This window comes from Carassius carassius, chromosome 46 (genome assembly GCF_963082965.1).
Source record: "Carassius carassius chromosome 46, fCarCar2.1, whole genome shotgun sequence".
NCBI lineage: Eukaryota > Metazoa > Chordata > Actinopteri > Cypriniformes > Cyprinidae > Carassius > Carassius carassius.
In genome coordinates, this window is record NC_081800.1 from 1587838 (window position 1) to 1605930 (window position 18093).

Below are 18093 nucleotides of genomic sequence, written 5' to 3' on the forward strand. Positions count from 1 at the left end.
CAGTTTAATCTGTTTTCATGTTGGCTTTAGTACATCAGAATTCATATTGCACTCAATATATTTGAGATGTTGAAAAGAAAACCTACCGCTTTGGTTTGGGGTCATGAAAACATGCTCCGTAGCAAAGATTACAAAATTTTGATAATGAAAAATAAGGAAAACGTATTCTTCAATTTTCAGCTTATATACCTGATCAGAATGCATCTTTACAACAATCATTTTCCTTTTCCTGACTTCACAGATCAAAAGTTAATTTCTAGATATGCATTACACATGCAGATGCTTGCATAATATCGAAGAAACTATCTCCTGGTTGTTTAAAAGTAAAAAAAAGAAAAGTACTTTTTACATGATTGCACTTCATTGCCATGGTAACACTGGTTTATTTTCAATATAAATAAACACCCAAGAACAACATCAATAACAAATCACAGTTAAAGCCTAGCTGATCACTTTGACATTTCATTCAATGTAAAAACACTAGTTCGATGAGAATCTCTATGCCACTATGATGAAGTAATAGTAAAGATGCTCCGGCATGACCACGTCATCATGACAAACATATTGCACTTAAAAACAAACAAGAACAATTCATAAAATATAGAAAAATAATTCTGTCACTGGCCCTCAGATGTCCAGGATTTTCCTCCAAAGGGAAAGAAAAATATGAAAATAATAATAATAATAAAATCTGAATAATTTCTTTAAAAAAAACATGCAAACATATTTAAACATCTCTGTAAGATTCATATAATGCTGTACAATTTCACTGTAGTGGAGCAGTTTAAAGTGCCACATGATACTGCATTTGTGCTTCAAAATCACCTCATAATGGATCACAATGGAAGCTTTCTAGTAGAATACTTCTTTAAATATAACCTCAATTCAGTTGTGAATACATCTTTTACAGTATCCTATAACATCGCTTTTTGCTTACAATGGTTTCAGTTACACTACTGTACTACACATGAAACATGTGTAATGCAATGGTCATTGGCACGTTCATTAATGATTATTAAGACAACATGTAGAGCTGTCATCTACAACTAATACAGCATTAAAACATCTACTCTCTCATTCGGCTAGTTTGAATGAACGTGAATACAAGCAAACCTACTATTTTGTTGTATGTTTTTATAAATATAATAATAAATAAATGAAAAATCATATCTATATTTAGGACCATTAAGATTTGTTTGCTGATATTAAGCAAAATTAAACACACTTCTCATAAAAAAAATATAATAATAATAAAATAAAAATAATAATTATAAAAATGATTGGAGTTTGGATTCATGTAAAAATATTTATTTTTTTAAAATGGCATGGCTGCTGGCTTTAATGTAAGCTAATATTAACTGACAAATTGTTGTTCTATTGTGTTTTCCAAGAACAGACCTAAAACTATTGGATAATAATAATAATAATAATACTGATATTATTATTATTATTATTACTATTAAAACTTTAAAATGCATTACAGTAAGACAAAATGTGTTATGAAAACTACGTTACAATGCAATATTTCTTAATGGTCCTTGGTATTATTTATGCAAATGATAAATTCTTGTCAGAATTGTAATCTTGTGACATTCACCCATAGGCAGAATGCAATAAGTGTGAGTGACATCAAAGACAGATGCTGTTTTTGCACTGTTGGGACTGGCTGGTATGGCTCTGGTATGGTTTTGTCTGTTTAAAGCTCACACCAGTATGCTGAAAGCATAAGGCTTGTGTTTGGTGATCATGTGCTGTTCTCTATGTCGGGGCTGCACAGCGAGTGTGAAAGCTGTACAGGCCGCGTTGGCTGTGTGTTAGTGGGGAGTGGTGCTACGGTGGAGGATTCGTGACTGCTGTCGAAAAGTGACCCAAGGAGGGAGGAGGAGGAGATTGGACGGCTGCGTCTTTTAGGAACAGATGATCCTGGAAGGAAGGTTATCTCTGACGCAGAGGAGGACTGCTAAAGATGGAGCCCTGGGAAGAGAGATGTGTTCAGCTAGTGAAGTAAATACAGACATGTCAATGACTGCCTCCTTTTACAGAAACTTTGCTTTCCTATTTTCAATTTCTCTGTATGTTTTTAAAAAATCATTGATGAAAAGTTGCCTTTTATATCAGTCACTTGAATGGTGTTTTAGCAGCTCTAATTCTGGTCAGGAGTTGGGATCAACCTTTAAAGCATGAACAGAATTATGCCAATTTATTGAGATGGTCTTCACTGCAGGCTGTAGCCATAGTGAATCCACTTGGCATCATGAACATCTGAAAATGCATGCTTTTGTTTCATTTTGACAGGAAACTGCATGGTAGTAAATTGGAGACAAGTGTTGGTATTACATTGTTGCACCTTTTTTTATTTTTTAAATTAACACACACGACATCTATAAAATGCATCATTCCTGTGAGAGCTAAAAAAATCTTGCATAACCCTTTAGAATGTTTATAAATGTATATAACATACATGCGCTCTGTTTTTTCAATGGTACTTTTTTAATGAATGAAAAAACACTCCAGACAATTCTGTGGGAACGTGGTCCGCATGAACCCAATTAGTGAAAGACTCAAATGGCTCTTTTTTGCAGGGGTGGCTTCTCTGTTTAGGAAATCTTGTCTTGTCTCTCTTCAAAACTGAAACATCTTCAACGGTTTTGTTTCTTTATCTTTGACAGACAATTACATTGTTTGATTACCAATGTTAGATATTTTAAATGGACAAAGAAGATATAAGCAGCAATCCACTATGAATGAGTACTCAAATCATCCATCAAAATGAAATGTAAAAAAAGATAGAAAAAGCATGAAATATAATGCATGAACAAACCAGACTGAAATCCCCATTTGACTCAGTCTTTAAAGGTCTTTAAAAGAGCAATTTGTAGAATTTCTTTTCCAAAAAAACAAGTTTCACTATGTATGTGTGAGGTTCATCAACCATCTAACAGACACAAGTGAAAAAGACCCTTTAAAAAAGAACTAAAATAACAGACTTTCATGAACATACAGAAGCCATCATCAGACTGTTTGTAAAAAAACATGCATGCTTAAAAATAGGCACCTGGTCTTTCTGAGCACCTGCACTTACAGACAAGCACCAGTTTCAGTAGGTGAGCAGTTCATGCAGGTGGGCAGGTAAGGCATCAATAAATATATTAGATAAAGAAGAGAATGGACCATTTAAACCCATGAAGCACAGAAGGTGCAAAGAAATGTGCATTACACATTATCAAATCAAATAATTCCCTCCCACTGTCTACTTCTAAACTGCTGTCTAGAGATCCTGCACTGGTACAGCGCCCATGCTTGCCTGCCCCAGACATGCAGTAGCATTAGAGATCACACCTGTAACATCCCTCTACTCTAAACTGATGAAAAAACACAGCAAGCTGAGACTTTCAGAACTTTCTGGGTCATTATCCAAAGTAACTGACTGCCAGGTTGCTGTGTTTATTCCATCTGTGCATGCTGCCTTTCATGAGCCATTTTAGCAAATACACACAAGCCAAGGCACATGGTGCTCACAAATACTTGGATAAATAAAATGTAAGACTGAAAGATCAGTTTCAATACAATATAAACACAGCAGACTTTTTGTGATGACCTGGAAAAATAACATATTTTTTATTTATTTATTTATTTATTTATTATTTATTGTTTTGAAGTGAGAGACAGAAAGGATGACGGGACCAGGAAAGGTCCACAGACCAGGACTCAAAATAGTGATGGGTCATTCTTGAATGATTTGTTTGAACAAATCTTTAATGTGACTCAGAACGAGCGAGTCGTCTCGGGAGTGAGTCATTCAGTCGGGCATGCGCAACATCCTATGGGTTCTGTACTGAAATTAGTTCACTTCTTTTGAGTCTTCGGGTTTTTCGAGTCGTCGTTCAACACGTGACAGCCCCATAGCTTAACAAAGGCAGTTTGAGCCAGAAAGAGAATTGATAAGTTCATCTATCGAGTATATAAATGCAGTCCATTTACCATTTACCATAAGCTTTACCTATGCAGTCTAACCTGGAAAGAGACTTAATAATAATAACCAACTCTATTACCTTTGTCACCACATTCAGTGTTATAGAAAGAACTATAATGACAGAAATTCACACATTTATATACTGTAAGAAATAAAAAGCTAAAATTTGAAACCAAAAACGCATCACATAATTGTAAGAGTAAATAATAATTATAATAATGATGATGATAATAATAATAATAATAATAAGACCTATGTACCCGTTTGTAATTAAATTAATCTCTCTATCCAATGCTGTCACATCACGTGACAAAAGAACGACTTGAAAGATAAACTATTCAATTCTCTTTCCGGCTCAGACTTCATTGGGTAAGCTTATGGGGCTGTCAGTTGGTGAACGAAGGTGAGCTCATCATAGGCTAAAGACCCAAGTAAATAACTAATAAATCTTTTCTGTTTCTTATAGCATTATAGTTTTGTATTGTTTGTAGTGTGATAAACATTTGTGTAAGTACTAAATGTGTTAGGGAAGTAACATGTAACATTTTAATTACATTTTGCAAAAATGAATGAAATTACTCGAAAAATGATTCGTTCATTTTGCTGAACGAGACTCAAAGGACAGAGACTTGAGACGCCCAAAGTGCAATTGTGTTATATTATGGCACTGCCCACAAATCTATCGGTACTGACAGCTCCTCTGCGTTTTCTTTCTGTTTGCCTGCTTTTCCATTTAGTTTCCTTGTTTGGTAATTAGTTCCTTCTCACCTGCCGTTTTACCTTAATTATGTTCCTGTTATACAAAGCCGATTCCAAAAAAGTTGGGACACTGTACAAATTGTGAATAAAAACAGAATGCAATGATGTGGAAGTTTCACATTTCAATATTTTATTCAGAATAAAACAGATGACATATCAAATGTTTAAACTGAGAAAAATGATAAATTAAAGTGAAAAATAAGTTGATTTTAAATTTCATGGCATCAACACATCTCAAAAAAGTTGGGACAAGGCCATGTTTACCACTGTGTGGCATCCCCTCTTCTTTTTATAACAGTCTGCAAACGTCTGGGGACTGAGGAGACAAGTTGCTCAAGTTTAGGAATAGGAATGTTGTCCCATTCTTGTCTAATACAGGCTTCTAGTTGCTCAACTGTCTTAGTTACATCTTCCTCTTTATGATGCGCCAAATGTTTTCTATGGGTGAAAGATCTGGACTGCAGGCTGGCCATTTCAGTACCCGGATCCTTTTTCTACAAAGCCATGATTTTGTAATTGATGCAGTGTGTGGTCTGGCATTGTCATGTTGGAAAATGCAAGGTCTTCCCTGAAAGAGACTATGTCTGGATGGGAGCATATGTTGTTCTAGAACTTGGATATACCTTTCAGCATTGATGGTGCCTTTCCAGATGTGTAAGCTGCCCAAGCCACACGCACTCATGCAACCCCATACCATCAGAGATGCAGGCTTCTGAACTGAGCGCTGATAACAGCTTGGGTTGTCCTTGTCCTCTTTAGTCCGGATGATATGGCATCCCAGTTTTCCAAAAAGAACTTTGATTCGTCTGACCACAGAACAGTTTTCTACTTTGCCACAATCCATTTTAAATGAGCCTTGGCCCAGAGAAAACGGCTGCGCTTCTGGATCATGTTTAGATATGGCTTCTTAGATAGGGGTCGAAGATCACGGGCATCCGGTATGGTTTTCCAGCCTGGACTCTTACGCACAGTGATTGTTACAGATTCTCTGAATCTTTGGATGATATTATGCACTGTAGATGATGATAATTTCAAACTCAATTTTTCTCTGAGAAACTCCTTTCTGATATTGCACCACTATTTTTCGCCACAGCATTGGGGGAATTGCTGATCCTCTGCCCATCTTGACTTCTAAGTGACACTGCCACTCTGAAAGGCTCTTTTTATACCCAATCATGTTGCCAATTGACCTAATAAGTTGCAAATTGGTCCTCCAGCTGTTCCTTATATGTACATTTAACTTTTGCGGCCTCTTATTGCTACCTGTCCCAAATTTTGTGGAATGTGTAGCACTTTCAACATTTGATATGTTATCTATATTCTATTGTGAATAAAATATAAAAGTTTATGAGATTTGTACATTATTCCATTCCTTTTTTACTCACAATATGTACAGTGTCAAAACCTTTTTTGGAATTGGGTTTGTATAAGCCCTGTTTCTTCAGTTCCTTGTCTGTCCTCATCTATATTTTGTGTGACTGTTTCCCAGTGATTCTCCAGGGTAGTCCATGTTGAATTTTGCAATTTCCTGTGAACTTCTTCACAGCCACTGAACGTGACATAAAAATGGACTCAGACGGAGTTGCAGTGTTTTTTTCCTATTTGATTATGGACCTGCCAGCCATTCAGTTGCTCTGCTTGGACAAGTGGGATCATCCAATGGAGGACCATACCTGGCATTTATCAATCTGGTTTGCCTGACTCGCTTCCCAGACTGCTTGATGTGTGTCTTTTTTTCCATGCCTTAGTGAGTGGTCAGAGGCCCATCTTCCAGTTGATTGGCAAAGGTAATATTACTCCATGTTTGTGTAGTGGGTGCTGGTGAACAATGGACTGGCCATTACCAACAGTCCCACTCTCAATCCAGAGCTGAGCCATCGCCATCACCCTGCTACACGGAACATTTGCCAGAGCCCACTGCAGACGGAGATCCCAAGCCTGCCGCTATACACAACTGAACCATGTGACTGAACTTGCCATCTCCCCAAAGCCTGAGCCTCATGAAACTTCTGACCAGGTGCATAAGCCGGCAACATCGTCCGTCATCGTGGGAGTCCTTGTGGAATTCGAGGGTATGGAAAAGTGAAGTGGACAGTGAAGGACGAGAGAGGACCAGGCCTGGGCTTTATTTATTTATTTTTTGACCTTCAAATAAAGACTTAACTAAAAACGCTTAATAAAATAAACACAAAACAATGTGACAGCCCATCGTGGATGACTGTTGCGCACAAATAAAAACCAAACACAAAATAAAAACCAGGCCTGGTCCTCTCTCGTCCTTCACTGTCGTCGCTCCTCTTTTGTATCCTTCCAATCTCCTCCGTGGGATGCGAGACCGGTGAGTGGAGCAGGTGTTGCTCATTTCCCAATCACTCCACCGGCCCCACTCGTCACACCCCTGTTTCCTTCATTTCCATTGTTTGTCCCCATGGTGTCGAGAGCATCTCCGCCATGACAAGAGTACTGGAGCCCACCATGAGAGTTAAGGGATCCCCAACAAAAAGAAGAGTTCACAGATAAAGCCTGCAAATCTTCAATCCTTTTGAGAGATATCAGGACCACTAACAAAACTCCTTCTGACTCTAATGACTCAAACAGAGAATGCATCAAACCTTTGAACACTAAAGAGGATTCCCAAGATGGAAAAAACAAGGCTGGAAATGCCTTAGCTGTCTAAGCTTAAAACAGGAGACAAGTGAGTGTCTCCCCAAAGAAACACCATTAACAGGTACATACTGAGCAGCAATACCCTCTACACACATCTTGTACAAATGTGATTTGAGCTGCACCTGCATAAAATACACTTCCCAAGGAGTGTCATCACTGAACCAAAAGGCAAAAGTCTAAATGGATCTTCCTTGGATCTTCCATCTTGACACACAAGTCAAGATGGCGCCGTTGTGTGTGGCTTGCCGTCAGACGCCTGGTCCAGTCCTTAGTTTGTTTGTTTTATGCTGTTTGATCTTTTATCTAACACAATGCGTTTCCTTAATATTGATATATGATAGACTAACTCTTTTAAGTTTGCAAACTAGTACAAACGATCTGATATATCAAGCACGAAACAGCTCATCTCATTCATCTCCGTTTCTGACGTCCATACCTGGCTACCTGCGCCGCTGGCCGTGTTCTCTACCTCTACCTAGGAGGCGTAGGAGAAAACGCGGAAGATGGGGTGGCTTTGCCGTTAAGTTGAAGCATTTCCTGGCTCAACAACAACAACAACAACAACTAGAATCGCGTCGATCCTTTCTGGGTTTCCATGTGAAGGGTTTGGTCGGCGATTTCTCCATTTGCTGGCGCTCTCTGGACCCAGTGTATCAATGGAATAAGAACACTTCAATGATTATGGCTGAAGCTGCTCCGCTACCTGCCTACGGCTCACCTCGTTTTCACCGCGCTGGAGTTTGTGTGAGTAATCTTCAACGTTTTTCTCGGATTCGGAATTCGGAGTCGACTGAAAATCTACCTGGTCTAAGGATGGCGTTGCTAAATGCCAGATCAGTGGTAAATAAGACTGTTATTATTAATGACTTCTTCTCCTCGCGGGACCTTGATTTTTTATTTATTACTGAAAGCTGGCTTACAAATGGGGACTTAAGTCTTTTGCCACAAAACTGTTTGTTTTTTAATTCACCACGTACAACAGGCCGTGGTGGAGGACTGATCTCTATTTTTAAAGACAGATTTTCTTGCAGCCAAACTATGTTTCATGCTTATCAGAGTTTTGAACTGCAGTTGTTTACATTTGATCTGAATGGTCCACTACTGGTTGCTTTGATATATCGTCCTCCTAAGCACAATATACATTTTTTAAACGAGTTTGCAGACTTCTTGGGGGAATTTTTACCCAAATTTGATACACTGTTAATCCTTTGTGATTTCAACATCCATGTGTGTTGCACAACGGACTCATTATCTAAAGAATTTTCTAATCTGATAAATGCCTTTGATTTCATTCAGTATGTGAATGTCCTGAATCATCAGTCGGGACATACTCTTGACCTTGTGCTTTCTTATGGCATTTCACTTTATGAGCTTGAAGTAACTGAAAACGGGTTTTCTAACCATAAAACTGTTATGTTTTCTGTTCCCTGGGTATCAACTTGTACTAAAGTTATTAAATGTGTCCGTAAATCTAGAATAATTACTCCATCTACTAGCATATCCTTTTCATTAACTTTCTGTGATGCTGTTCAAACAGTTGACATAAGTCAGTGTGATCTGAGTCCAGATGAGCTCCTACTTAAATTTAACTCGACTTCTTTGATTATCTTGGATTCAATTGCTCCTGTAAAGACTTTAAAACTCAAACCTAGATCTGAACACTGGATTGACGATAACGTTCGCGCCTCGAGGCAGTTTTGTAGACGGGCGGAGCGAAAGTGGAAAAAGGACCGGCTCCAGATTTCGCTGGAATTATTAAGAGATTCATTATTTAATTATTAGAAGGCAATGAAAGAATCAAAATCAAGGTATTTTGCAGACATTATCAATAATAATTTCCATAGGCCCAAAACTCTTTTTACTGTTTTTAACACTGTTGTCAACCCAACGGTCTCAAAGTACCCTGCTGTGTCAAAAACATTGTGTGAGGATTTTTTGAGATTCTTTGTTGAAAAGATTAATTCTATTAGACGGGGGATATCTCACCCTGATTCTGATCCATCCATCTACTCTGTTTGTTGTGCAGAGTTTAGTCAATTAAAACCTATTTCTTTTGAATATCTCCAAGAAATAGTATGCCGGCTTAAGCCGTCAGGCTCTACCGTGGACATCTTGCCTCCTTATTTCCTGAAACAAGTTTTTGATGTAGTGGGTCCATATCTTGTTACTTTGATTAACCGATGCTTTGAAACTAGTTCTGTACCTGATGCCTTAAAACATGCTACAGTATATCCTTTGCTCAAGAGACATAATTTAGATCCTACTGTTTTAGAAAACTATAGACCAATTTCAAATTTTTCTTTTATTACAAAGATCCTCGAGAAAACAGTGCTTCTACAATTGCAGAGTTTTTTAGATGAAAATAAGATATTTGAGGTCTTTCAATCAGGTTTTCGAAAATTCCACTCTACAGAGACTGCACTCCTGAAGGTTTTAAATGATATTCTACTTGCTGGCGACTCTGGAAACCATTCTATGCTTGTGCTCCTAGATTTGAGTGCGGCGTTTGACACTGTTGACCATGCAGTCCTTCTTACTCGCCTGGAGCACTGCGCAGGCAAAACAGGAAGCGCTCTTGAATGGTTCAATTCATATCTTTTAAATAGACGTTTTAATGTTAATATGGGTGAACACTCATCTGAGTCAGCTCCTTTAGCATGTGGTGTACCTCAGGGTTCCATCTTAGCTCCGATTCTTTTTTCTTTGTATATGCTACCATTGGGTTCTATTTTTAGGAAGCATGGTCTGTCATTTCACTGCTATGCAGATGACACTCAAATATATTTGCCCTTAAAAAAGAGTTCCAATGGCTTAGAAGCACTCATGACTTGTTTGACTGATGTAAAAGCCTGGCTGTCTTTAAATTTTCTTAATTTTAATGAGAGTAAAACTGAGATTTTCGGTATTCGGTCCTTCAGACTCTGTTAGTTCACCAAAAATAAATTTTGGTGAGTTATCTTCCTGTGTAAAACCTTGGGTTAAAAATTTAGGGGTTATTTTTGATGATAAGCTGAAATTTGACAAACACATCAATACTGTGGTTAGATCATGTTTCTTTCAGCTTAGACTACTAGCTAAGGTTAAACCCATTTTGACGAGTAAAAACTTTGAACAATTGATCCATGCTTTCATTACGACGAGACTGGATTACTGTAACTCACTATATTTTGGGATTAGCCAGTCAGCTTTATCCCGGTTACAAATAGTTCAAAATGCAGCAGCTAGACTCTTAACCAGGACTAAAAAACGGGAGCATGTTAAACCAGTTTTACGTTCTTTGCACTGGTTGCCCGTGCGTTATCGAGTACATTTCAAACTTATTCTTTTGATGTTTAAATCATTAAATGGTCTGGCCCCTCCGTATCTTTCGGAACTACTTACTGAGTATCGTCCTGTTCTTTCTCTCCGGTCATCTAACCAGAAGCTGCTATGTATCCCAAAGTCAAAGCTGAGGTGCAGAGGCGACCGGGCTTTTTCAGTAGCTGCCCCCAGATTATGGAATACTTTACCTCTGTGTATTCGCTCTGTATCATCCTTATCTGTTTTTAAAACTATGCTAAAAACGCATCTTTTTGAATTAGCATATTCTAAGTAAGGAAGTGGTATTGAAATGTTTGTTTTATTATGATGTTTTTATTGCTTATTTGTTTTGTGCAATTGTCTATTACAATATGTGCAGCACATTGGACAACCTCGGTTGGGATAAATGGTGCTATATAAATAAAATTGACATTGACATTCCTTGACTCCTCCCGGACTCTCATAAAAACAGCTGGAAGCAGGTGTATTAGCGGGAAAGAATACAGAGTGCCAGAGCAATAGAGGAGACAGAGAAAACCAAATGGGGCAATGGGATGTTTTGTTGAATGCAAACAAATCCAACTCTGCCATTTTAAACCTCAGTCAAATAACACTGTCTTATTTCTGAGGGTGCAACCTCCATTTCTCCAATGTCCTGAAACAGCACATCCTGAGCATGAAGTTCATTGTACGCAAGTCCTGGATCAGTCGCAAACTGTTGTCCTTTGTGGAACAAGTGCTGATTTCCAGTCTACCAACGCATGAGCAGTTTTATATTAAATGATTTACAATGGAATTTAATTAAGTCAATTCAAAGATGTTAAAACACTTACTTTTTAAATAGTGGAGCCACAAGAAGAAAACAACATGTGTATTTACAATATTTTTGTGTTAAATCACTAACTACCTGCTTTTTTCACAATTTAACAATGTAAAACCCTACATACCTCAAACCGTTAAACGACTGCAAAAAGTGATAATTTAAACAACTTTACAGCTCAAATAAAGCTTTTATAAAATTATTTCTGCTTTTAGAACCTATTATTAATCAATATTACGCCACAAATGCTGTTCAACTGAACTGAACCCAGAATATTCTTTTAATAACACCTCATTTGAGCAGGACACCATTCTTACACTGCTATGATCAAATATTACTTGTGGATAACGATTCAGAATATGAAGTGAAGTGACATTCAGCCAAGTATGGTGACCCATACTCAGAATTTGTGCTCTGCATTTAACCCATCCGAAATGCACACACACAGAGCAGTGAACACACACACACACACTGTGAGCACAAACCCTGGACCTATTCAAACCACGAATTAACATTTGTGTGCCATACATTTTTTTCTCTTCATTCTGTGAATACATACTGCAAACACTGTAGGACCCATAGTGCAGGTATCTAATGTTACCAGAGAAAAAAAATCCTAATATATTTAAATGTGGAAATATTAGGTTTAAGAAATTAAACTTGAGGAATATCATTCTACATGAGTAATCAAACAAAACACAATTCATTTTCTGGTTTTGCTGAGCATTAAGACAAATCTGTTCATCAGTACATCAGATATACTGAACTCACCTGCTTCAGAAAGGTCACGCAAGGAGCTACTGAGCGCACTCCGCTTTATCCCTTCCCCCATGGTGTATGTGTCATCCAGACTAGTGCGGCCCATGGTCCCGTTTCCACTCTCATTCTTTAGGCCCGACATGCTCTGAGACATACTGGGTCTGACCACTCCTTTCTGTTTCTCCAGCTCAGCTGCAAACAATCAAACACACTCATACAGTCAACAATCATTTCAAACGTATAGCAAACACTTCCAAAATAACACTGTACGTGGACAACAAACTGGTAATAACTGGTAAGTCGCTTTGGATAAAAGTGTCTGCTAAATGCATTAATGTAAATGTAAACATGAAAGAGTCATACAGCATCCTTTTCTATATAAAAGCTAATGTCAGTTTAATTCAGCAAAGCTGAATATGCATCAATATGTAAATATGGACAGCCATATGTTAATGAGACCATGACTGTGAAATCATGAAGATTGCTGATTTTTTTTTTTTTTAATTGTGCATAAAAGTGTTTTTGCTCTATTTAATCCTAGAAACTGTGATTCTGCATCTGTTACTACTACTGATGCTCGTCAATGCCTGAAAATTAAATTTATATGGGCAGCTAAAAAAAATGGTTTGGTAATGGTGAGGATGAGGAAGAATAAAGGTCTGTTTACACTCTATCCGGTACTTTTCCATTTCCTGGACCTCAGCGATGGACTCTCGCAGGTCACTGGTGAATTTCTTGCGGTCCTGAGAGTTGGGAGCATTCAAGTTTATCAGGACTTTGAAGTCTGCACCAGGAATGGCTGAAGTCAGCCGGATACCATTTGGATAGACTGAGGAAATAAAAAATATGAGAAAGCATAACTTAGAATTAAAGCAATATGAAAGGAAATAAATTAACTATATATTTATTTGGACTCTTTAGGCTAATTCACACCACACTGACAAACACGGGCAGACTGATGAGTTATTAATTTAGGTAAAAAAATATTATTGATTTATTTAAAGGCACTCTTTAATAGCTCTTCCATTCAGAAAGATTGATTGTGTTCATATTTCTTACACTGGTTCTCAAAGAGCATCACTTGCATCCCATACAGAGAGAAAGATTGCCTGAAACTATACGTCACTGAATTTTTCTTCTTCTGGAAGATCTTGGTAACCTGTTACAAAGTTGCAGAAACCACAGTGATCAGCATCAGCACATTTGTAGATATTTGAGTGATTAGCTTTAATAGATGTTGTAACGTGCTAATATAATTTGTTATGTGTATCTTTATTGTTCTCTCACCACCAGGAGGTCATTAAACAGGAAGATTTCCCGCTGGTGCTGCCCCAGCTTTTGCACTCTGTTGGGATCTGGGACCTCAAACAGTCTGCAGTAGCACACCAGCCTGCGATGGGCCTGAGACAGCACCTGTAACACACACACAAACATGGTTGTTTCTCTATCATGGTGGGGACTTTCCAATGACGCCTATTTTTATGCTCAGCTATGCTATTTTCTCTGTTCTATTGTTTTAAATAGACATATTTAACTGTCTAGCCGGTGATCCTTTTCTTAAATAGACAGTTTTTTAAATAGACATAGTTGTTTAAAGTGATAAAATATTACTTAATTCCCACCATATTTCTGATATTATCTATCAATCTAATCTGATTAATTTGATCATTCACTTTTATTTTAAATCTGTGAGTGCAGTGCACCTACATCATGTTAGCACTCGTTAGCTTCTCATTAGCATTTACATTTGTGTCTATCACTGTTTTCTTTTCTCCTCTGCTGTCTCTCGCTACTCTCTCTCTCCGGTTTTTCACAAGTTCATCAAACAACTGTGGTAAGAATATTTCATCAAGCACGGTGAGTAATGGCTTCTCCTGCTATTGTTATTTGCACTGCTTGCCACATGTACAGTTTATCTATCTCTGTCGCAGATGAGGGATTCACATGTGATAAATGCAGGGAAATAGTTGACAGAGAAGATTTCAGAATTAGAGACACGCATCCTAACTTTAATTGAGGGCAGTAAGAATGTGAGGGCTCTAGATACGGCTTTGGCTGCGTCTAGCTCAGGGAGTCCTGTACATTGTTTGGTTCCTGCAGCGGGGCAACTGGGTGACAGTGAGGCTGCATAGTCAAGTCATCACTCTTCTGTTCCAATCAAAAAATTACACAGTTTCTCCCCACTCAGTGATGCACCCACTGAGAAACCTGATGAAAGTGCTCTAGTTATTGGCGATTCTATTGTATGGAACGTGAATATAGAGACACCAGCCACCATAGTCAAATGTTTACCGGGAGCCAGAGCACCTGACATCTTGGCAAATGTAAAAGTGCTGGCGAATGCTAAACGTAAATACAGTAAGATTGTTATTAATGCTGGTGCTAATGATGTTCGATTTCGCAAGTCGGAGATCACTAAAAATAATATTAAAGAGGTGTGTGAACTTGTCACGATGTCAGACACTGTAATATGCTCTGGTCCCCTCCCTACTTACGTGGTGATGAGATGCTTAGCAGATTGTCATCACTCAATGGCTGGATGTCTAAGTAGTGCCCGCAGAATAACACAGGTTTCATAAACAACTGGACGAGCTTTTGAGCATCCCTCCTGGGGTGGTGCTGCTCTTCTCTCAAGAAATATGGCTTGACTAACTGGGGCCCAGGTCAGGAAGCAGACAGACTGGCTAAACCGACCGTCTGCTAGCCGCCTCACATCAGAGAGGTCAGTTAATTCTCAGCACATAGAGACTCTTTCACCTAGATATCACACTATAGAGACCGTGTCTGTTCCCTGAACTAGAAAATACAAAAAACGTCCAAACCAATTTAAGAGTAACAATTTAATTGAGGTTCAACAAATAAAAAACAGATGCAAACGGATAAACAAATGATAAAGCTTGGATTATTAAATATAAGATCCCTTTCTACAAAATCACTTTTTATGAAAAATATGATCATAATCTAGATGTGCTCTTTTTGACAGAAACCTTGCTAAAACCTGATGATTACTTTATTTTAAATGAGTCCACCCCCCAAGATTACTGTTATAAACATGAGCCACGTCCAAAGGGCAAAGGGGGAGGTGTTGCTTCAATTTACAACAATGTTTTCAGGATTTCTCAAAGGCCAGGATTCAAGTATAACTCGTTTGAAGTAATGGTGCTTCATATAACATTATCCAGAGAAACAAATGTTAATGACAAATCCCCAGTGATGTTTGTACTGGCTATTGTATAAAGGCCACCAGGGCACCATACAGACTTTATTAAAGAGTTTGGTGATTTTACATCCGAGTTAGTTCTGGCTGCAGATAAAGTTTTAATAGTTGGTGATTTTAATGTCTATGTCGATAATGAAAAAGATGCATTAGGATCAGCATTTATAGACATTCTGAACTCTATTGGTGTTAGACAACACGTCTTAGGACCTACTCATTTTTTTAAATCATTCTCTAGATTTAATACTATCACATGGAATTGATGTTGATGGTGTTGAAATTATGCAACCAAGTGATTATATCTTAGATCATTATTTAGTTCTGTGCAAACTTCATACAGCTAAAACTGTAAATTCTACTTATTGTTACAAGTATTGTAGAACCATCACTTCTACCAAAATTGATACTATTAGGGATACAATTGTAACCATTCAACCGCCAGCTACAGTATCGCATCAGACAGTGCACTATAGGTCCCCTGAGGAACAGTTCCACTCATTCTCTACTATAGGAGAGGAAAAATTGTATAAACTTGTTAAATCATCTAAACCAACATGTATGTTAGACCCTATTCTATCTAAGCTCCTAAAAGAGGTGCTTCCAGAAGTCATAGATGCTCTTCTGACTATTATTAATTCCTCATTGTCCAATTATCCAAGATACTAGAAAAGGTAGTATCCTCACAATTATATTCCTTCTTAGAGAAAAATGGTATCTGTGAGGATTTCCAGTCAGTTCTTACTAGAACCAAGAAGTATGTTGGTATATTAGCCCTGTTCTGTCCACACATTCTCAAAACTCAGGCAATTTGATAATACCTAGAATATCTAAATCATTAAAGACACATCTCTTTAACCTGGCTTACACATAACTCACTAATATGCTTCTAATATCCAAATCTGTTAAAGGATTTTTAGGCTTCATTAATTAGGTAAACCAGAAATGGGAACACTTCCCATAACACCCAATGTACTTGCTACATCATTAGAAGAATGGCATCTACGGTAATATTAGTCTGTTTTTCTTTTATTCTGAGGTCACTGCAGTCACCCTGATCCAGTACGTATCCAGACCAGATGGTGGATCGGTACCTAGAAAGGACCTCTACTGCCCTGAAAGACAGCGGAGACCAGAAAAACTAGAGCCCCAGATACAGATCCCCTGTAAAGACCTTGTCTCAGACGACCACCAGGACAAGACCATAGGAAACAGTTGATTCTTCTGCACAATCTGACTTTGCCACAGCCTGGAATTGAACTACTGGTTTCGTCTGGTCAGAGGAAAACTGGCCCCCCAACTGAGCCTTGTTTTTCCCAAGGTTTTTTCTCCATTCTGTCACCGATGGAGTTTCGGTTCCTTGCCGCTGTCGCCTCTGGCTTGCTTAGTTGGGGTCACTTCATTTACAGCGATATTGTTGACTTGATTGCAAATGATTGCACAGATACTATTTAAACTGAACTGAGATTATGACATCACTGAATTCAATGATGAACTGCCTTTAACTGTCATTTTGCATTACTGACACACTGTTTTCGTAATGAATGTTGTTCAGTTGCTTTGACACAATCCTTTTTGTTTAAAGCGCTATATAAATAGAGGTGACTTGAAATGACTTGACATAGTCATAAAACTATAACCTAGCACGCCTTTGCACTTAATTTACTTTTTTATTGTTGCTTTCACAGGATGTCCCCCCAAACAGCTTTTGTAAGATTTAGTTTGCTTATTAGGACAAATTTGCATCCAAATTATGGTTAAAGGGTCACTTCATCTACAGCGATGTCACTAACTTGATTGCAAATAAATACACAGACACTATTTAAACTACTTAAATTCAATGATGAACTGCCTTTAACTATCATTTTGCATTATTGACACATTGTTTTCCTAATGAATGTTGTTCAGTTGCTTTGACGCAATGTATTTTGTTTAAAGCGCTATATAAATAAAGGTGACTTGACTTGACTTGCATTTCAATTATTCTTCAATCTCACTCATTTTTTGTGAGACTTTATTTGGTTCTGTTACCAAATATATACCTAATGTATCACTATTTAAATTCTACATCTACATAGATGACATATCAAATGTTTAAACTGAGAAAATGTATCATTTTAAGGGGAAAATAAGTTGATTTTAAATTTCATGGCATGCACACATCTCAAAAAAGTTGGGACAAGGCCATGTTTACCACTGTGTGGCATCCCCTCTTTTTTTTAATAACGTCTGGAAACGTCTGGGGACCGAGGAGACAAGTTGCTCAAGTTTAGGAATAGGAATGTTGTCCCATTCATGTCTATTACAGGCTTCTAGTTGCTCAACTGTCTTAGGTCTTCTTTGTCGCAACTTCCTCTTTATGATGCGCCAAATGTTTTCTATGGGTGAAAGATCTAGACTGCAGGCTGGCCATTTCAGTACCCGGATTCTCCTTCTAGGCAACCATGAAGTTGTAATTGATGCAGTATGTGGTCTGGCATTGTCATGTTGGAAAATGCAAGGTCCTTTCCAGAAGTCTAAGCTGCTCTTGCCACACGCACTCATGCAACCCCATACCATCAGAGATGTAGGCTTCTGAACTGAGCGCTGAAAACACCTTGG

The 18093-nt window shown here is 38.0% G+C and overlaps 1 protein-coding gene across 6 annotated transcripts in view; it reads right to left on the reverse strand.

The window, feature by feature from the left end:
• Positions 1–893: 893 nt before the first annotated feature.
• LOC132129747 (IQ motif and SEC7 domain-containing protein 1-like) overlaps positions 894–18093 on the reverse strand; it is a 144733-nt gene continuing 127533 nt past the window's right edge. For 5 of the 6 annotated variants that reach the window (XM_059541463.1, XM_059541468.1, XM_059541466.1 and 2 more), the window contains 4 exons: positions 13566–13691; positions 13338–13437; positions 12946–13107; positions 12120–12470 (listed from right to left, as the gene is read on the reverse strand). In XM_059541463.1, coding sequence (XP_059397446.1) covers positions 12223–12470; positions 12946–13107; positions 13338–13437; positions 13566–13691 — 636 coding nt within the window. In that variant the 3' untranslated portion in view covers positions 12120–12222. Of the gene's footprint in view, positions 1975–12119; positions 12471–12945; positions 13108–13337; positions 13438–13565; positions 13692–18093 lie in introns of those variants that run through there. The other variant, XM_059541464.1, reaches the window with a different exon arrangement.